Source organism: Ursus maritimus (assembly GCF_017311325.1).
Source record: "Ursus maritimus isolate PB19 chromosome X unlocalized genomic scaffold, ASM1731132v1 scaffold_X1, whole genome shotgun sequence".
Lineage (NCBI taxonomy): Eukaryota > Metazoa > Chordata > Mammalia > Carnivora > Ursidae > Ursus > Ursus maritimus.
This window is the reverse complement of record NW_024423319.1, coordinates 98,451,829-98,473,596: the sequence shown is the minus strand read 5'-3', so window position 1 is coordinate 98,473,596 and position 21,768 is coordinate 98,451,829. Positions and strand designations below refer to the sequence as shown.

General features: G+C 44.1%; 1 protein-coding gene across 6 annotated transcripts in view; it reads right to left on the bottom strand.

The window, feature by feature from the left end:
• The window catches only part of DMD (dystrophin), a 1,667,815-nt gene that overhangs the window by 96,867 nt on the left and 1,549,180 nt on the right, over positions 1-21,768 (bottom strand). For all 6 annotated transcript variants that reach the window (XM_040633145.1, XM_040633125.1, XM_040633155.1 and 3 more), the window contains 3 exons: positions 14,797-14,871; positions 2,936-3,137; positions 595-680 (listed from right to left, as the gene is read on the bottom strand). In XM_040633145.1, the coding sequence (XP_040489079.1) occupies positions 595-680; positions 2,936-3,137; positions 14,797-14,871 (363 nt within the window). The remainder of the gene's footprint in view (positions 1-594; positions 681-2,935; positions 3,138-14,796; positions 14,872-21,768) is intronic.

Genomic DNA, 21,768 nt, shown 5'->3' with positions numbered 1-21,768 from the left:
TTGCTTTTCATTTCGATTCACGCATTTTAAGCCAAAGAACCCAAGGGCTACCCAAAAGGAAGTTCTATAAGGTGATATTTACCCCGTAAGAAATGGCAAGCTATCTGTGTCTCCAGTAATAAAATGTTAGTCACGTCACAGAACTGGATATGTCTGTACGACTTGCAGTAAGATGATTATAAAATAAACAATGTTTCTGGAACACGAATGCCAGAGAGTACTCTTTAAATAAGAATCCAAAGACTAAGCAAGTGCAGGGATTAAACCTTCACATTTATTTTTCTGACTTCTACAAAGGGGTTAGGAAATCAGACTTTATCCTCTAGGAACATGTGTTTTATTCAGACACAGTCAATGTAATGTAAAATAATACTTGGGCTGGAGAAGTTAATCCTCATTCTCTATTTAAATACCTGCCATTTCATGTTCGACAGACAACGGCACAAACCAAGTTGGAGGACACTCTCAAAGCAGTTCTGTATCTTATAAGAGGGACCCGCTGTCACATCGGAACACTAGGCATTCCCCATCTAAAACCGTGGTATAATTAGCTAACGTTAATAAAAGAATACAGAGTTAATACACATGACTTACATCTGTACTTGTCTTCCAGATGGGCTTTGCACAGAGAAATGATGCCAGTTTTAAAGGACAGGACCCGGATCCTCCCCGTGCGTCCCCTGTTATGAATAATCGAACCAGAAAACAATTACTGACACTTTAGTAGACGGTAAACGCTTCTTAAGAAAAAAAAAAAAAAAGAAAGAAAAACAAACCCTTGGATATGGGAACTCTACTGACCACTGTTGTATGAAACCAATGGTCTTACTAAGATCTGTGAAGAACTTGTCTGTTCATTATGTACTATCTTTGTTATCTTCCTTATCTATCTGGCTCATGGCCCAGAACACAATGGAAATGCGACCCCTTTGACCAAGGAACATTTACCAAGTTTTTGATTCTTAAAAGCCCTTACTTGAAATGTAACAGTAGCTCTACATAAAAAGAATAAAAAATATCCTTCTATTCAATGGACAGCCACCTGGGTTTAAGTTGGTAAGTGGAAGGATTACTACTGTGCACCAAGTTATCTGGGTTACTCGACACACTGCCTACCGCGCTTATTGAAGCACCCCAAGAAAAACCCAGCACTCATAGACTGTCATCAGTCTGCCCTTGATTGAGAAGAAAAACCACTCTCTTGAGGCCATGTGACACATAATATAAAATACACACATTTATCTTAAGAAAAATACAATATCCTCTATTAAAGAATATTCAAATATATGATCTTGAGCAATTTAAAAAACAACCTATTCTTATATCAATGTTTTAAATATGTTTACGCTTTCACTTTTCATATAAAGCTGAAATAAAGCATTCTTCATGACAAACTTATAAATGGTTCATTTTATCTGTGGGAAAAAAATGAAACAGGAAAATGAATAATGTTCCATTTTGTAGAAAATGATTTTCAATAATTTGCAGCTTTTGTTAGAGAAAGAAAGTGAACCTTACATGGTACTTAGAGAGACAGAGAGATTATAGAATAATTCTCCTATCTAGCACTTCAAAACTCTAAAGGATACATCGCAACTGGGGTTGTTTTGGGTGAACAATATGCTCAACTTTTAACTGGTACAATTTACTAAATCCCTTAGTCAAACAGGATCCTAATGCATTAACGAAATTATGATCATTGGAAGGTTTCCTTATCTTTTTGCCTCTCTAAAAAGGCAAATCAAAGTTTAACAAGTAAACTTCATAAAGTGTAACTCAGGTCTTCAAGGAGTTAAAATTGTCCCCAGATAATTGTGAGGCACATAGAAGGGAAGTTCTATATACTCAGAATCCATTCAGACATCATCTGCAAGGAGCACAGCGCCAAAACCTACGTGAAGGAACACCCGAGTACAAACCCTTATCAGAGCAAATGTTAAGGGTAATCCACAATTAAAATCCAATACGTTCAAGGGCTTGGTAAATACTTATCAGAATTAAATAGCCAGGTGGTCTTGGAATTCAAAAAGCATTACCTTACCAAAATAACAAAGAAAAAAATATACATTGTAATCACAGAGGTGGCAGAAATCTACAACAAAGGCAAAACAGCTGAAATGCAACTCCTCTCAGAAAACCTTCCCAGATTTCCAAAGGGGAATATGTTCTCATTGGCATGTGAAATGAGGCATGTCATCATTTTGAGGTCTAAGAAGAATTCAGTCAAAATTAAAACCAATTCGGTCTGCTACCTCCTTCAACTGCCTTTGGTAAGCTGAAGACAAAAACAAGAATTGGGGATACCTCCTGGGTGCAATCCAAAAGAAATGAACAAGTACTCTCCAAGAGAGTGATGAAGGGAGGCGCCGAACAGAAACTCTGCAAAAACGTTCTAAAACTTCCTCAGTTTGAGAAGCTGAGTTGGCTCCATTAAGGGCTTGTTCTCGTTTTTGTTTGGCTTATCAATTCAAGATCTTCCGCAAAAAGCTCCTGAGGCTCCTCGAATGCTGTGCCGATCTGCTGACAGGTGCGCCAGCATCTCTGAGAGCACGTCCATTTCTGCCACTGAGCGGGAGCCACCCCCGACGTGGATGGAGGAATTCAAATTACACAGGCAAGAAAAGGCAACACACTGACTCATTCTACTATTTGAAACATGAGTATGAAAAATGAGTATCTCAGGGTTTTGTTTGTTTTCTGAGAGCAATCTACATTCTAGCTCTTACCTCCTAGTTCATCCAAATATTTTTCAGCGTCAGTGAATGCAAAAATGATTTATCACCGGGGCAGCATTGCGTCACAGGGCTTCATGAACACTTCATCCTGAGGACAGTATTTCTAGACTAGGGCCCCAGTTGTGATGCTAATTACACCGGCACCATTCTAGAAACTAAGCCTCCCGTGGCAGAGTCCGTAAAGAGCTTGCCATACATACGTGTCATAAACATTCAGCAGCCAGTTGAGACACATGTCCACGCAGAGAGGGACGTTGACCAGATTGTTGTGTTCTTGCTCCAGGCGATCATAAATAGTGGTCAGACAATTAATGACCTGCAGAATGTCCATGGGCTGATCGTTTTGCTTGAGGTTGTGCTGGTCCAAAGCATCGCATGCCGCCGACAGGCTCAAGAGATCCACTGCAAAAGCCACATAAAATCACAAGTGATTCCCAGGAGGAAATCCTCCTTTCACTCTTTTTCCCTTTCCTTGGAAAATCCTGGTCGGGTTGTCTCGTACTCTTTTAGTGAACACCAAACCCAAACCCTACCCTCTTTTTAAAAAAAATTTTTTTAAAATTCAATTAAGTTAACATATAGCAGACTACTGGTTTCAGGGGTAGAATTTAGTGATCTGTAAGTTGCAGAGAACACCCAGTGCTCATTCCATCAAGTGCCCTCCCCTTCATGCCCATCACCCACCAGCCGGTCAGCCACCCACCTCCCCGCCAGCAACCCTCAGTTTGTTCCCTAGAGTTAAGAGTCTCTGATGGTTTGCCTCCCTGTTTCTATCCTACTTTATTTTCCCTTCCCTTCCCCTATGTTCACCTGCTTTGTTTCTTAAATTCCAAATGAGTGAAATCATATGGTCTTTGTCTTTCTCTGACTGACTTATTTCACTTAGCACAATACCCTCTAGTTGCATCCATGTCATCGCAAATGGCAAGATTTCATTCTTTTTGATGGCTGAGTACTATTCCATTGTCTAAATATGCCACATCTGCTTTATCCATGTGCCCGTCAATAGCTCAGCTGGTAGAGCAGAGGACTGTAGAGGTAAACCCTACCCTCCTTTAAAGCCGTTTGTCTTCACCCCCAGCTCTAAGTTTCATGGCTGGAGTATTCAGGATCTGAGGTTAGTGTGAAATCTCACAGGCACTGGATGAAGAATGTAGGTGGGGAAAGTTTCCATTCCTGAAGTTAAGGGGACCTAGAATGTTCTATGCGAATAGACTCCTTTCCACATTCTGAGTAAGAAAAAAATCTGTTTTACTAGAAATTTTGAAAGAGTTCCTGACAATAGGTCAGTTTGATTAATCTGTATGGTTAGGGTTGTGTAAACTCTATTTCCAGCTATGTATTTGTAATCATTAAGCCTTTTTTGCCTTGAAATATCAGTCACCTCACCATCTCTCTGCTACCTTAATATTAGGTGAAAAAAATCATCAACTTGATTAAAACTAAAGTAACTGCATAATCTACTCAGTTTTTAGACCTGAGGCATATCTCTCTCACCTTCAAGCTGTATTCTACAACGTACTTCTCAAGAACTCTAAGAACTTTCTAAGATGGGGGAGGTGGATTCCCTTGCTCTCAAGTGTTATTTACTCAAATGCTGCAAGACAAAAATCTAACAAAAGCGAGACCTCAACCTTGTCCAACAGCAGCAAATCGTAAGCTTTCCTCCCAAATGTCACGGGAAGATGCTTTTCTCTAAAGCCAATTTATTAGCCAAATTGGAAAGGCAGCAACAGTGCTTTTCTAACACCTTATACACTTAAGCTCTGGTCTGAATTCTCAGTCCGTGGAGACAAAGAATCAATGGTAATTAAGTAAACCTCTCGTGCATCTACGGGGAGGAGGCAGTACAGTTCTAAACAACCGCAGATAAACCTGGGCCATCCCAGTCAGTAAACAGCTTGCCCGATGCTGAACAGATGCAAATTTAAGGCTTCAATGTATTTTACTAGTTATTTGTGGTGCGTTCTAATTAAACGGTGGGGGGGAGGGGAGTGATTAATACCTCTGCAGGTTCATTCCTATGTCATGCACGTTTTTCTCTTTTAAAAAAGAAAAATAGTAACCTTTGAAGTTTCCCTGGAAGCCAGAAGGAGACCTGGTGGTGGAAGCAGGAGGGGTTTTCGTCTTTGATCCCAGTCAGTAAAGCTCTGTGGCTTCCACGCAGTTTCCTGAAAATGCCCCGGACTAACACTCGCCCTATCAAAGCAAAGGCCCCATTCCTTTTGTGTTAAAATACTCTCAAGATAGAGAAATGACCTCTTTACATGGAAGCTGAGACTTTATTTAAAAGTGGCAGGAAAGAATATAGCTTGATTTGAGAGGGAGGCAGGTAGGAAAAAGAATGAAGAATGAAAAAAATAATCATACCGCAAGCAGGCCAGGGGCTGAGAGTTGGGGGGGGGGCGAAGGCCCAGCGAGCAGGGGCTGCAAGGAAGCCTGGGGAGAGGGACACAGACAAAGGACTCCCAACTTTCTCACCCCCTCCTCTTCTGCATGCTGCACTTGCTCAGAAGGCAAATGTTCAGACGCAGGGGAGTGAGAACACTTAGAAAAGCAGCTCACCATCTCCATGAGTGCGAGAGAGGAACGGCTTTCTTCCAAATACCAATATTCTCAGAGTGATTCTTTGTAAACTGAAGGAAGCTTCAGGTGGTTTGAAGTTGTTCTATTATTTTCTTGTTACTCTGCCTTAGTCATTATAAATAATTTGCCTTACATCCAAGGATACAAGAACTAACAAAGGAGAATTTGTAGACTCGGGTTTGTACTAAAAGTCTCATTTACTTGTGTGATGGAAGCAAACAAACCAGTAGCAACACGGCACAGATTTCTTTTTACAGAGTCTACTCTTATCTCTGTACAGGTGAATGGGTAACACACAGAATGGAAAATTTGGAGTATAAATAGCTCCAGAGGGGAGCAAGACAATAGTTCCAGAATAACAGGAGCAGAGATGACACAGTTCAGAGAGAAATACTGTGAAGTGAGCTCTGTTGAAACCAGATGCGGTTAAACAGGAGAACAGTCCCTCACAGAAGACCCGAGAACACATTTCCCCCAAACAAACGTATCAAACAGAATTCCCCTTTCGTGGAACACTTTTTCAAAGACTTCTAGTCAGGTATCCATAGCCAATACTATGTACTTGAAAAGAGGTGAGAAAATCGATAGGGACAATTTCATTGCCACAGAGACATGCACTTAAGTGTTCCAAACGACCATCCGAAAGAATACAGTGAGATTTTTTGATGAAACATTAAACATAATGATTCGCTGTTTCTAGAAGCCTCTAAAAGCAACCAGCAGACAATTCTGTCAAACTATCCTGTTACCTCAAACTAGGAATTTCCATTGGGGGGTGAATGTATGTATCTTCTTACTAGGGAATATATTTTAAAGCCATATAAAAATCCAAACATGGGCTAAAATACCCACTCTTTCAAAAATTGTTTGTACAGTAGAGGATGCTATAGGTTTTGACGCGACTGAAGAATAGGGACCATTTGGTGGCGTCCCTCTGCACAAGGGCTGTGGGTTTGAGAGAGGGTGGTGACAGGACAAAAGAACTTGCTCTCCAGGACCTTATCTGCCCTTCAGGAAAAGCAGAAAAAGCAGAAAATGAAGTGGGGTGTGTGTGTGGGGAGGGACTGAATACAGGATCCCATTAATGGCTCCTGAGGCTCTGGTTGTGAGTAATCGCCCTTTCAACATTCTAGATTCAAATGCTAACTCTACTCTTTTCTACAAATGCCACAAGGGAGGAGCTGAAGTCAAGTTTTTTTTATTCTTTTACTGACTCTTGGGCTCTGAGGACTAGAAAGCACCTTTAGAATCGTTCTGCAGAGAGAAGGAGGCTCGCTCTGAGCATTATAGCAGGACACGTGGAGGTCCATACTGAAGAGCACGAAGGGAGGTTGCAGGAGGTGCCCTTATAGACTTGACAGAAAAAGAAAACCATCCCATGGTCTCTACCAGGGAGAACAGTGGGAGGGAAAAGAAGCACCAGAAAGTCAGTTAGCGCAAGTCCCACGGTGCCCACATGGCCCCCAAGCTCATTCCACGGGTCAATGCAGACACTCTGTGCTAATATACCAACAATCCCGTAACCTAACCTGTGCAGACCGAGACAGAGGAGGGCGCCAGTGGGATAAGCGCTGTGTGCCCGCTGGCTCCGGCCCGGCATCGGGCACCTGTGGGAAGAGGAGGCTGCTGGTAAGGTCATGCCATTCTCCAGGCAGTGGACACTTCAGGCTGAAGGACTTTCCAAGCACATCTTTGTCCAGCAAGAAAGTCGGTGCACTTTGATATGGTTATCTGTGCTGTGTTAATTTCAGAGGCTCTGGAGTTGGCCTAAGATGTTTTTTGCTAAAGGGCAACACAATGCAGAGCCTTGATCAAAGCAATGAAAAGAAGTGCCTTGCTGCGTTGATGTGTAGCTACGGGTTACAGCTTATCACTACTGTTTATTGGTAGAAGTAACACCGTTTTTACCTGCTTGGGGGTAGACCCGTGAAGGTCGCGAGGTGTGGGACCGGCTACGTGGGAAGAACATGCCCAGGTTACCAGAAGGCTTTAAGAAATCCTGTATGAGACTCCACTATGTGCTCCCTGGTTTCCAAAGTGGTTTGTGCTCACATTGGTGGTTCTTGATCGAAGAGAGAAAGTGCATCCTAGTACGGCCCTTCCAGAGAGCGGGCACTCGGGGCTCGCACCCGGCCTCTCCGGACCCTAGGCTGTGATCCTGCTTTTAATGCTGATGGCATATGGTAGCCTTTTTCTATAATGAACTGTAAATTTTTTAAACACTGTCATTTGGGTTCCACGAGTCTCCTTTAGCAACTGAGCCCCGACTGCTCCTCCCAGTGCAATGAGTGTCAGGTGTGAGACTGTTTAGGAAACCCCCAACTCATCCTTAGCTAAAAGTATGGCTATGGTATTACTGAAAAAGAAAAAAGAGGATTCTGACGGAAGGGATGAAAATGAACCGTCGATGCTGGTTGCCAAGCTACCCTTGATTTCAAGCAGCACAGGCTTTGACATTGTTATCGACGATAGAACTTTCTAGTGGAATCTAGAAACAGTAGAACCTGAAGCAGAGGAGCTAACAGCATGGATGAGAAAGGAACTGCAAGCTGACAGCAGACAGCAGGTCGGCTAAAAATTCAGTTCCTTGGAAGTATTAGCGAAGCTCCAAGAAGTTCAGCATCTCCTTCAGATGAGCTTCACTCTCTCCGGCCTGCAGGTGGAGATCTAACCAAAGGAACCTGGTCAACTCTCACTTTGATAAATAGGCTACACCTGTGAGACCACTTACAATGAAAAAGGTAATTCAAGTGGGGGGACTCACAGGTGTTTCTGACTTCACCACATTTTGTTTTTCAATGCCATACCTAGCAGTCCCTGGACTGGGGCTACAATTAAGAGTCTCAAAGGCTGGTTTTATTCTGAAACAGGATATTATGGCTATTAGTTGGAACCTAAGTGGAAGAATTCCACAGGGACTGATGGAATGGATTACTCCTTCCCCACCCCTCAAGTAGCTGGAGCTGACTGTCCACAAATGTTTTGTTGCCTAGAAACAGGGTAACCCCATTTTTCTGTACTAACCCAATCTGACCCTTTACCTTTGGGAAGAGATTGAGGGGAAGCACCCTAGGCTTCATCTTGCCACCAGCTCAATAGGCACGAGCCAAGCGGCTGAACCCAAGGGGCATCCTTTGTGTGTGGGTGGAAGGTTTGGACTAAAATTAATGATGAGGAAGAAAGGTCAGATTGTTGCTGAAGGGAACAAAGCCACACCGTGGATGTTACAAAAGGGAAAATCCAACATCATGTTGGTGCCTAGAAAGAGGCTTAAAATACGCTCCCTTAGCTATGAGTCAACTGTCTCTTTAAAGAGTCAAGAAGCAGGGTGGGGGGACAGAGTCAAGAAGTGAGGACGGTTCTGGCCAATCTATGGAACACACTGGAAGAAGAGATGTGAGTTCTAATTATAAACAGGAGTCTGTGGAGTTATACTGAAGGAGCTATGTCTTTTGGTTCTTGTTTCACAGGACACATCAGTTATTAAGCACTTGTGCTGAAAAGTATCCTGTAGGAATATCTACCCAGTCAAATCTGGAGAACACTGATTTACGATAATCTGAAAGAATACTGTGTGGCCACTGTGAGGCTGAAGGTTTAAGACAGGTCTTGGGTATACGGTAGAAGGTTCATATGCTATATGTCTCATCTATCACAATATTACGTGTAAAAAAAAATAGCTATTTGACCCGTTAGCATGTGAGGAAAGCCACAAATGGGTGGAGGGACAACTGGAATGCTCTGATCACTGAGGAATATAAGCCTAAATTGGTGGGCCCACATCCCTGTGACTGGAAAGCCAGCAATATGATGTAGACCATTACAGAAATTTCTGTGGCTAAGCACACCAACAACTATTTAGGAGTGACGACGACTACCACGATGCTAACCTGGGTGACTGGCCATTTCTGCATCTCACACTGATTTCCTAGTTATAGTAAAGATGTGACTACACAATGGCAACAACGTGTCTGGTGGACCACAGAGCATGGGGCCGCGTGAAATAAAAGAGAATAAAAGGAGAGTAAGGAGCTGGGCGAGGAATCCCTGGCCAGATACAACTGGCTCTGAATGGGAAAAGATACGGTGATGGGAAAGATCCAGGGCAAAGACAGCACTTGGAGGGCACCCAACTCTGGAAACGGAAGCTACAGGGTGCTCAGGGCCAACCAGGCCTCCCCTAGTGTGCGCCTCATGGGTACTGGACACATTTGAAATAGGACTACAGTACTTCCCCTGGGAGCAAGGAGGTTCTATTATAGGTGCCCTCTCCTCAGCCACCAGCATCTGTGAGACCACGTCAGCTGAGAAAATTCGCTTGGCTCTGCTCCTCAAGACTGCTTCGAATCCTGAAATAACAAAGACCTGGCCTCTCACCTATGTGAAAAAGAACCTCTCATCTATGTGAGAAAAGTGGGTTTCTGTGGGGGACGGACAAGATAACGACCCTGGCCTCTTGGGCCGCCTTGCCATGAGGCAGCCAGGCACATTCTGGCTTTCATGCTGCGGCCTCACTGGGGCCTTTCCCTGCACTAGACTGAAGAGTGTCAGCTACGCTGTCGTGGATCCTGCGAGTCTTCGTTAGTGACCGAACCCTGTCGAAGGCCATCCTTGGTGCCCTCTCAAAAGGTGAGGTGGTTTCGCCAAGAAGGGAGCAAGTCTTTCACCTGCTTTGTCGTGGCGAGGGTGAGTCCGGCAGCCATGACTATTCCGGTAACCTCAGGCCGTGCAAAATCTCTCTACTGTGTGAGTCAGTTGCTGAGCAGAAGCAAATTGTTCTCTATTTCTTGTTTGCAGAATATTTGTCACATTTATCAACTGCAGTACATTTAGCCCTAGTTTGGGCTCTCTCCAACCCACCACGCACTAATAAACTAAATACACATGCTTTGTTAAGTGCATTTTTATGTTTGCTCTTAGAAGTTGGCTACATTTTTAATTGTAGAAGCCATACACCTATCGGATGTCATCAGAACTAGAGATTGAGGAAGAAAAAGCCTAGATTATCTTCCTCCTAACTCTCGGGGGGGGAAAGGGGTGGGTATCAGCCATAGGAAACAGCTTACAAATCCCTCTTACCAAGATTTTCTCTTTGTCTCTGCTTTTCCGCAGAGTTTAATTTTCACTCAGAGTGTGCTGAAAGGCAGTATGGAGTCATGCAACATTAAACCGATTACAAACTGGGGACATTAGAGGCCAATGGTGAAGCTCGCAACTTAAATAGCGAATTTTTGGTAGTGGATAAAATTGTGTTATTCGGGTTTCTGCAATATTGAGGCTTTGATAGCAAAGTGCAAAAAGACGACCAAGTGTTTAATGGCAGGAGTGCTGCATATTTTCTAAAACATCAGTAAACTCAAACTCTTCCCTGGCATCAGGACATCACTGAGATAACATCATTAATTTTCATTAAAGCAAAAGTTGGTCGAAGCGACCTTAGCTTGGAAGAGCTAGCCAGGACAAGTTTTATTTGCCTGCACCGCACACAATAGCTCTTTATCATGGCTTTGCAGGCACAGAAATGACAGAAAGGCCGGAAGATAAACCTAAGCAAACATCAAATTAAGAGGAAATTCTTAAATCATCTACAGAACGGTTAGTTAAGTAACGTGACCGCACATGTTTTCAAGACTAAAAGGACTGGCGAACTCTTCATTCTGTCGTCATACAACACGTGGAACTCTCCCACCATTCTTGAGAATCCAGTATGTAATTTAGGTAAATACACCCTAATTTGGCTGTACCTACATCTGTTTCAAATAGGAGAAAAGTCATGCTCAGAAAGCAAAGGCTGAGAATTTCAAATCTGTTTCCAAGTGGAAATTCTACATCCTACCCTCAGAGCTTAACTCTACTACAAGGTTATAACCTCCAATGGCCAAACTTTCTTGTAGTATCAAATCGCCCCATTTTCCCAACATTTATTGGAAATTTTAACAGAAACCGAAATGATAAAATGAGACATATTTGTGAACAGAATTCTTTAACAGAAGTGGATAATGCCTAAATCCAAGGGACGAAGCAATATCATAGAGAAGGACAGTCACTAGAAGGGTTTCCATCTTGTCCATTTCTGGGCTTTTTCAAAGTAGAACTTCAAAGAGCTGATTATCTCTTTTGAACTTTTAGGATCTCACAGGAAGATACTCTATACTAATAACGCTTTACAGTAACAGGTTCCTAATTATCCCTTTATCAATGGAAAGCATTATCTCTGGGATGGGGTAGGGCCAAGAGAAGAAAAAAAAAGGCAGAACACTTTCTCTGCCCAGCTCTCTGACTCCGCCCCACCCCACCCCAATGGGCCTCTTTCCAGCTACTGTACATTAACAGGTCCCTGAGGAAATCCCAGCTCTGGGGAGCCCTTTAAAAACCACTTAAACTTGGCAGCTGTATAGCTGAAAAACGACAGCTTCAGACTGTAAGCTGTAAGGAAACGGAAGCCTCAATTCACTTTTGCTCATGCATCCATTCCATGGAAACACATGAAACCCTAGCGTGTGCCGCGCTTTGTGCTAAGGACTGGAGAGGCCCAGATAAAGAGGAAAAGCTGACTCTCTCCTCCTAAGTAATTTCACTTCTGGAACATTTCTTCTCCCTCTCTGGGTGAAAAGCCACACACCAGCAACTATCCTTGACTGCCTGCTAGCCTCTGCAGGCCTCTGGCCAGGCGCCTTCATTCCCGAAGGCTTCGCAGCCCAGGTTCACAGTTCTCTCTTCCCTGCTTCTGGCCCCGATTCTAGATGTTTTCAACATCAGCAGGGATGACTGGGGCATCACTCGTGACTCACTCCCCGAACTTCCTGTTTCATCTCCGTGCAAGTTCACATGTATGCCACCCAAACGGTCAGAGCCGAGACCCTGTCACTGGACCTGTTCCACTCGTGAAACAATGTTGCGCTATGCTACTCTCAGACCACAGCTTGCCAGCCTTTCAGTTATTTCTACGCCACCTCTTCCTATGCCTCCCTCAACAGTCAGCCCCTCGATCCCCTTACCTCCTGATTAGCAGCTTCTATGTGAATTCAACATGGCCTTGACAGACATCACTTCAACCACTTCACCACTGTTTTGCCCAAATCCCCCCTTCTCTTGCCCAGCTGTCGTGTGCCCACCTGCAATGGACCCATCCGGCTCCTGAGCACTGAATAAGCCCAGAGCGATCCATGCCCGCGCAGCTTGGTACCACTACAGAACACCCAGCACACTGGGCTCCTGCTCTAATCAGCCCTCTTCTCCCTTCTTCTCCCGAAAGGTGAACCCACCCACAACCCAATCACCCTCCGCTCCCAACTGCGGCAGAACTCTCTCTACCTTCACACAGAAAACAAACCTCCACATGGCTCCCCGCACCCTCCAGCCCCTAGATCTCCCTAGCTACCCAGACCTGCACAGATTCCTGCCTCGCCGCCCCCCATACGGTGGAAGAGAGGAGCCCCTGCCTTCTCTTGGGTCCTAGATGACCTCCCCTATGCTCTGAGAAGCCCTATTTTTTATTATCTCTTTCTCTCTTCTTCTCATCTCCATTTAAATGGACTCAAGTGTCTCTCAACTTATAAGTATGTACACTTCATTAACGCCTCTGTCCACGGCAGCCAACTGCCACCCTGCTTCCCTCCCCCTTTCAAACTAAATTTTCCAAGACCTGGCCATACCGATCATCTTTACACCTGCTTCCCATTTACTTTTAAGCCCACTCGCCATCTCCACCACACTTCTAAGAATCTCACTGAAGTTGGTAAGTACCTCCTTGTTGCTAAATCCAACGCCACTTGCACCGAGTCCATGCTGACCTCCCAGCAGCACGTGCCCCTGGTGGCCAGCCACTTCTTTCCTCCCGCACACTACATGGCACTCGAGTTCTTGGGACCTTCCTTCTCCCCCTCTGGCCACTCCTTTGCAATGCCCTCTGTACAGCCTAAATACTCTTTTCTTCCTCTGCACACTCTTCCTAGCCTCTACGTGCTGATGGTCCTAACTATCATCTGTCTACTTCCCCCGAGCATCACAGCTTCACGTTCCCCACTCCCACGCAAGTCCACCATTCCCCCAAGCGAACACCTCGTAGCTTCCTTGAGGCCCCCTCACCCACCCTGTCAAGTTCATCACTAAGGCCTGTCAATGTCACTTCTTACGTGTGTCTCGGTTGTCTCCAATTCTCTCCTTTCCTCTGGTGCCCACTCGGGCCATGGTGTCGCAGGTTTAGAGTACCAGAATTGCTCAACCAGTCTCTCTCATCAGCTGCACAATCCCCGCCCCCCCAGTCTACACTCCATTCCACGGCCACAATGACCTTTCTCAAGGAAAATCCCATCATGTCACCCCCTTGCGTGGCTCCGCACCGACCTCTACATTCTTGACATAGATTTAAAAAACCTTTTACAATCCGCCTCCCACTTCTCTCTCCAGCCCCATGTTTCACCATGGTCCCTTCTTGGGACTCTGTGCTTCAGCTGTGCTCAAGCAGTTTCAGTTCCTGAATGCACCAGAAAATTCCTCCTCGAGTGAGCTCTACTAAGCCTTCTGGACTCACAGAGCTTAGGTACCACCTCTTCCAGCAAAGCCTCTCTGAACCTCACCCCCCCCACTAGCTGTTCTCATAATACCCCATTCTTCCACTATCACGTGACTAAATATAGGCCTTTGAAACCATCTCTTCACTTTTCCTCAAGGTGCCCATAAAGTGTGGCAATAGACACGGTATCACTTGATTTCTTTTTTTTTAACAAACTGCACATTCTCAAAGATCTTATATACATTCACCTATGTCTCCAGACTTTATGGACACCCTCAATCTTCCTCATTAGACTACAAGTGCCATCAGGACAGGGACTGGAGCAATGCCTATCTGTTTCATGGCTCTGTCATCAATGCACGCAGACCTTCAAACAACATGTTCTAATTAACTGTGATGATAACAGATCATTATACATAAACCATGAGATGAAGCCATGAACCTACAGGGCACTTCCGCATTTCCCCACTGATGCATGATAACGAGCAAGAGCAGAGAAACTAGCCTGTCATCTGTCCTCCATCACGGCATCCATCCGAACACTGGCACTCAAGCTAATAACCTACTCACACCTGTGCAATGTGGTTAGGGCAGATATGGTGCTTCTATCACTAAATGCATTTTAGAAGACATAAAGGCAGAAGAGGGGGAGAGATTTCAAGTTTCACAAAGGTAACTCTGGATGCCGGTGCCCTTAGTTGGAAAATAAAAATTATCAGCATCTTATCAATCCAACATTGGTGGCTGAGGAATGGTGACAGGAGAGATTCTAAACAGCCTAGCAAAATAGTTTAGGGCACACTAGGCCAAAGAGATTTTTAAAAAGGGAATTCTATGTTACAGCTGGACTTGTGAGAGCTTTTTGTCTCCTCTCCAAGTGGAAATACCCCTGGACCCACTTTTTTTTTTTTTTAAGCCCATAGGAACTATGACGTGTTTCAGGCACTGGTTAATACTCACAGCAAAGGGCCTTCTGCAGTCTTCGGAGTTTCATGGCAGTCCTATAGGCTGAGAACCTGACATTATTCAGGTCAGCTGAGGAAAGAAGGGACAAAACAAAGATCATTTGTTATTTCATCAGAGAGCACACAAATTTCCACTGTTTTGAAACAACAAGAACAGTAACTTAGGAAAAAAAAATCTCTTGTACACATGCCCCGCCTTTTAGAAGGTGAAAATTCTGTCAATTTTTGGGAAAAGCCAAAACAAGCAAACGAACAAAAAGTCTCTTTGGTGGGTGATGATCACACAAGCTAAACTCGATGAAGGACTACACTGGGCATCCATGCAATTCTTGTTCCTGACAGGGAAGAGACTGACAGCCATTTTGCTTTCTTTTGGACGATAACCTCAGTTCTATTGGGAGAGGATCTTTACTACACAAGATTCAAGAGAACAAGAAGAGTATTTTTGAAATAGCTATTAGAACTTAGCAAACAGTCCAGTGGCACTATCATACTTTTGGGGGGCTTGGGTTTTTTTTTTGAAGTATAGATGATTTTGTTTTCTCAATAATACAGAAAAGAACATTTCATTAATGAAAATACAGGCGGCCTTCTAAAAAAGATAAAAATTTAAGACAAAGATTTCAGGTACATGAAAAGCATGTTTGTGCAATTTAAAATCACAGTGGAAGAGCTCTAGGCTTTAGGGGATTAGTCTTGGACTTATTTCGCTGATATTTTTTTTCCCAAGTGTTTATTCAAATTTCAGTTAGTTAGCCAAGAGTGCAATATTAGTTTCAGGTACAGAATTTAGTGTTCCACCACTTCCATACGTCACCCGGTGCTCATCACAACACGAGCCCTCCTCAGTCCCCATCACCCATTTAATATTTTTTTCTGACTATAAAAGATACACAAGCTCACTGTGGCCAACTTTGAAATCAAAGAGAAATAGAAAATCCAGTAAACGAATCACCCATAATCCCATGATCCAAAGAGAGGCACTGTTAACAGTTCGAGAATTTCTTAGCCAGCCTATGTGTGTGTCTGCGTGTGTGAGATGTATTTTACAATGTAATTGGGACTAAAATAAACATTGAGTTCATAGTCTAAGGAGCCACCATTCTAATATTCAGCGCAGATGACCATCTCAACAGTCTTTGCGACTGTGGTTTCTACGCCACCAGTCCGTCTGTCAAGCCCCCACTCCCCTGCCCCAGCCCAGAGCTTCATTTCTGTAATGCCCTTACTCCAGTGCGTGCAAGCCTTGAAATACACTGCGCTTTATGTCTTTGCCGGCATGTCTGTTGCGTTGGGCTTCAGGAACCCAGTTCTAAAAAGCTCCTTGAGGACAAGTACTCTGTTTCCGACTTGTTATCTTTCCCAGGACTTAATATACAACTGCTCTCTGAAAAGGCAAGTCGGCTACAGCTAGTGAACTACCAACAGACGGAATGAATAAAGGAACAAAGGAATGAAAGAAAGAGAACAAAGCATGCCGGCAAATATGTCAAACTGCCATAATCGCGTGGCAGCCGCAAAACCAATTCCGACCGGGGCTCAGCAAAGGGAAACGAGGCAATGCATATCCAAGTGGCCCGGGCCAACATTATGAGCTGTAGGGCCTCTGCCGAGACTGAAAGCAAACACCCCCACTGATGTTAGGGGACAGAAAAACAATGTCTGTCACGTACTTAAAAATATTCAGCAGAACAATAAAAAAAAACGGACAGTACTAAATGCTGGCAAGGATGTGGAGCGACCGGAATTCATCACACACTGCTGGTGGGAATGTAAACCAGTATTTCCACTTTGGAAAACCCGTTTAGCAGCTTCCTACGAAATTAAACATACATCTCTCTTTGGGACCCAAATGTTCCACTCCTGGAGATTTAACCAGAAGAAATACACACATGTGCACAAAAAGATGTGTATGTGACTGTCCAAAGTAGTAGCTCTAGCCATAACAGCAAAAACCTGGCAACAAACCATCAGGAGGAATAAACAGACTGTGGCCGAGTCCTACTGTGGGACGCTCATCTGCAATGAAAAGGAACCAGATGCTGATAATTCAGCAACATCAACGGTCCCGTAGAACTGATGATTCTGAGTAAGAGAACCCAGACGAGAAAAGTAAATACTGTCCGACACCACTTCCGTGAAAAGCTAGAATAGGCAAATCTCACCTACACTGACAGAAGACCGCTACGCTGGCAACCTGCAGCGCGGTCGGGGTGGGTAACTGACTTCAAAAAACACAGGTTATTTTTTAGGTGATTGAAATGTCACGCATGTTGATTGATGTAGAGGTTTCTGAGTGTATACATTAGCCAAAACTCTACCTATACACTTAAAAGGGATGCATTTTATTGTGTGTAGAAGATGTCTTCCTAAGTACATTTTAAGAGTTTAAAGTAAACCCTCACATGGAGAGTACAATATGACGTGTATGCGTATTTGTGTATTTGTGTGTGTGTATTTGTGTGTGTGTGTGTGTGTGCGCACGCGCGTGTTAGCTGAAGCTACACAGCAGAGGCGGTCAGCTGTCTTAATCAGGCATGCACGCTCCAGGGGTGGTTGGCTAGCAATTCATCAAAAAAGCCTCACCCGAGAGGTGGCCCCCATAAGTACTTCAGCTATATTTAGCTCCTATTCCACCAGGGGATTCATAAATTATCCTAATTAATGTTAGATGGGTTTGCATTGGTGATAATAGTGGTTTGCAAAATAGGAGGACTGTTGAAAAGGGTTTAAAAATAGTCCCTACCCTTTTATTATCAGGATATGGGAAGAATCGAACAGGCTCTCCACCTATAGAAACGGTGCCCTGGGCTGGATGCCAAAACAGCCACCTGCAGGTCACTGAACTGTTGGTTGCCAGGAGTCAATGCGACGCGCCGCGGCATCCTGCTGTAGAACGGTGATTCTCACACTGGAGCGTACATCAGAATGAGCGGGGTGGGGCCGCTAGTTCAAAATACAGACTCCCACACCCCGCTCCCAGATTTTCTTATTCCGGAGATCTGGAGAGGGTCTGAGAATGTGCATCTCTAACAAGTTTCCAGCTGATTCTGATGCTGCTGGTCCAGGGACCACACTTTGAGAACCACTGCGTTTTGTGCCCTTTGGCTCATAAATGTTCTTTTGTGAAAGAGCTTGTTCCGAGACTTGCTTTCATTATAAACTGGCAGGTAGGCGTGGATAAATTGAACTACGTCTAACTTCACATGGCTACCAACGTGTACCAAAGAGTACCTGTGTGGGTCCTTGTTAGCCAAAGTGTGATTCCAAGACCAACAGCATCAGTATCTCTCTGGAGCTTGTTAGAAATGCAGAATTTTAGGCCCCACCCAGATCGATGAATCAGAATCAACATTTTTTAAAACAATTTTGTTTTTAGATTTTATTTATTTGTGGGAGAGGGGGAGAGAGAGAGAGAGAGAGCACAAGCAGGGGGAGCGGCAGGTAGAGGGAGAAGCAGGCTCCCCACTGAGCAAGGAGCTCAATGCGGGACTCAGTCCCAGGACCCTGGGATCATGACTCAAGCCGAAGGTGGGCACTTAACTAACTGAGCCACCCAGGTGTCCCCAGAACCAACATTTTACCAAGATCCTGGGTGATCCATATGGACCCTCAAGTATAATCAATTCTTTAATTGTACATTTTAACTAAGTTTCTTGTTCTGTGTTGTTAAACTTCAAGTATGAACTCTGCATGAAGACCTGCGTTGTGTTTTGCTTTTCTGTCTAAGTTCCATTTTGTGGGCTTTTAGGAGATTGTTTAATGGCAATCATGATCAATTAGACCAAAAATTCACCTCTGGGATGTATTTGTGGGTCTCTTGTTTATGAGGAACACCAATAAAAAGTACTCAATAGATGAAAAGTGTCTAAGAGTGTCCTCAAAGGCAACAGGAACAGGTTCTTTCCCTAAATGAATTAACTCTTCCCTAGAGCGCATGCTCTGCTCAGAACTTGATTTACTTCTGTCCCTCTGACTGTCCCTCAATGTCTCTTCTTCCCTGAGAGCAGGGGCTCTTCCCTTGTCTCTTTTCCCTAGTCATCTTGGCTTACCTTCTTGGGTGGTCTCAGCCAACTCATGTCTTGGGCACTAATCCACAAGACCTGAATCCCTGTCCTCCCCTCCAGACTGGTGGCACACATTCGCCAGTCTGACAGGACTCACCCTATACTGGTGGCACAGAGTTCCTTCGCACACTCGGAAATAAGCCCCTCTGGCTCTTTATAAAGTAAGTAACATAGAAACACAGAAACATCCTTCTTGTCAAGTGCAGAGCACTCTTTCCTTACCACCACCCTGTAGCAGTTTCCAAGGAATGCACCTCCAACTCCAAATCTCCTTTCATTCCTTGACTTCAGCTAAAGTGTGGAGTGTGTACTGTGTGTCAGTCACACATCTTAGCAGAAGATACTGGCAAAAACTTTCCCTTCTTTTTCTCTTTCTTTCTAATCTTCCTTTTCAAATGCCTCTTAACTCCCTGGTCTCGTTTCTTGCCATCTTCCGTCTTTCCTAAAACTAAGATCCTTCTCTTATGACCCCAATTCTACCCCCTTCCCAATTTTGCTGGTTCTATTCGGAATTCAGAACAGATGATCTAAGTTAGGTCAGACCTTCATCCATATTTCAGTTTCTTTCAAGAATTGGCAAATTCCACCAGAAGCTACAGACCCAAGTGGGAGGGGCGAGGATGATCTGATTCTTTCAGGGTGTGGCTCACTATGGAATACTATCTGAGACAAGCATCTGGTACGTTCCTGCTCTTAGCAGGGCTCTCAGCTTCCCTAAAGCAGCACAAACTTTGTTCCCTTCCAGGTCCTCCTAACTACAGCGCTCTGCCCCAGTTCATCCTCTCCGACACCCATTCAGCATACGCCCAACCCACTGCCTTCTGCCACCAGGTTTCTATGCCCCCTGGTCCAACCTCACCACTGGTCTCAGTGAGTCGGAAATCGGAGAAGAAAGAAGCTAGGAAAATACCTACTTTTCATCAGAAGGCAGCAGAAGCCATACACATTTTTATCCAGTAACCACCCCTGAATTACAACAGAGTTCTGGTGCCCTGGAAGCCCTACTCGGGAGAGATAACCATCTGTGTTGTTTGCGTCTGCATGTGTTGCTAGGAATCTGCAGCACCACTCCCTCTGGCTTACAGCTGGAAGAGTAAGTCTCCGCCTTGTGCAAGCATGGAGGATGCACGCAGAAACCTCCCGGCGTGCTACAGCTGCGGACAAAGTGACATCGTCCTGGCCTGAGGCGAGAGCTGACCTGGTAGCTCAAGTATGCACGCCCAATACAGCGAAAGCCCCCTGTCCCTCGTGGGAGGCTGGCCTCCACTTTCCCTGGGAGCTGCCTTTCCAGGACTTGGGTCCAAGTTGTAATGAGCTCACCAGCGCTCAACAACCGGAACTCGGGAGGAGTGAGACTATCCAAGAAATGAGTTACACAATGTTTCCATGGCAGCTGGGAGAAAGCACACTTCAGAAGGATAAAAATGCTGAAGTGAACATTCCTCTTCATGACTTGAATTATTTTAACCAGGGCTGGTTCTAGCCTAAAAATAGAGAAATCTAGAAGCTTAAGGAACGAGGGAAGATATCAAACCATCTACCTTCTCAAGTTGAATCACCAGCTACTAAAGTGATGGCCCATTTGGCTTTTATTCTGAAGCAGAAAACAAGTAATGGGGGGAGGCGGTTTGCCCCTTTGGTTACACTGTGAATTTCTCTTGACTTTCGTAACTATTTCTGTTTGAAGATTTTTACTTCCATTCTGTGGAAGGTAGTGGTCAAAGGTAGCAAATTCCAGAAAGGAGGAATGACAGCTCAAGTTGAGGTCACAAATCTACACATGTTGGACATGCTCTTGCAAAAATAGTGAAAAATACCTCAGCATTTAAAGTCAAGGGAAAACTCGGAAAACAGAGAAATAAAACATTAGGCCCTTTCATTTCCTTTTTTTTTTTTTTTTTGTATTTTTCATCTCAGTTTTACGGCTGGGTTCTGCCATTTGATCACACTTCAAAAATGCTGCTATCTCTGACTGAATTGAAGTCTAGAATTTAAAACGAGGAGTATTTCAGTCCAGCTTTCCAATGGCTTGTGCAGACTTTTTGGAAAGGCCCAAAGTTTTAGTATGTTTATCTATTAGGTAGAAAGAATGATAATGACCTCATAAAATTAATGAGTGGAAAGAGCTGGAGAGCCAAAGATTATTCCAACAGATAAATTAGCACTGTGGTCTTTGTTTCTTCCTACCAAGTCTGTTTTCCAGAAGAAATGTAATCCAAATCAGTCAGGTGATCATGAGTGAAAAATACAATTTAGAGAAAGTATGATCATTTTTGGTACAGTTCCAACTCGAATGTTTGGCATACAGTATGAATTAAACTACTACTGCATGTCTATTTTAATCATTTTCCAAGGAAGCCAAAATGTGGTCGTCTCCCCGGACAGCCCTTCCACTATAGGAAGGTGGCACATTTTTATATATGAGATTGTATCTCGCATTCATTCCCCAGCCTCACTCTTCCCGGAGTGTTCTCCTGGACTCTCCACATGGCAAGTATTCTTCTTGCCAGCTCAAACTCACCAGAACAGACAAGAACCACGGGTCTTTAATGAGGCTTGAGATAAACAGAGTAATTTAAACCAAGTCTGTCTTGAAAGCAAATGAAACCAAGATGTCCAGGCTTCAGAAGTGTTAGAGTACAATGTAGAATTACTGGGAACTCTTCGACAACAGGTAGGATTTCTGGAACGTATCTTTTAAAAATCGACCAAGAAAGAAGAGGTACATTACTACATTTGACTGGATTCTGATTTTTAAAATATATTTGAGGCCTTTTAAAATCTAAACTCATTAAAACCTCATCATCAACATAGAACTTTACTCAAAAGGGGATAAGACAAATCTACACAGAGATAAGCAGGAATTATACACTCATACTCGCAACAACTGCAGAAAGCCG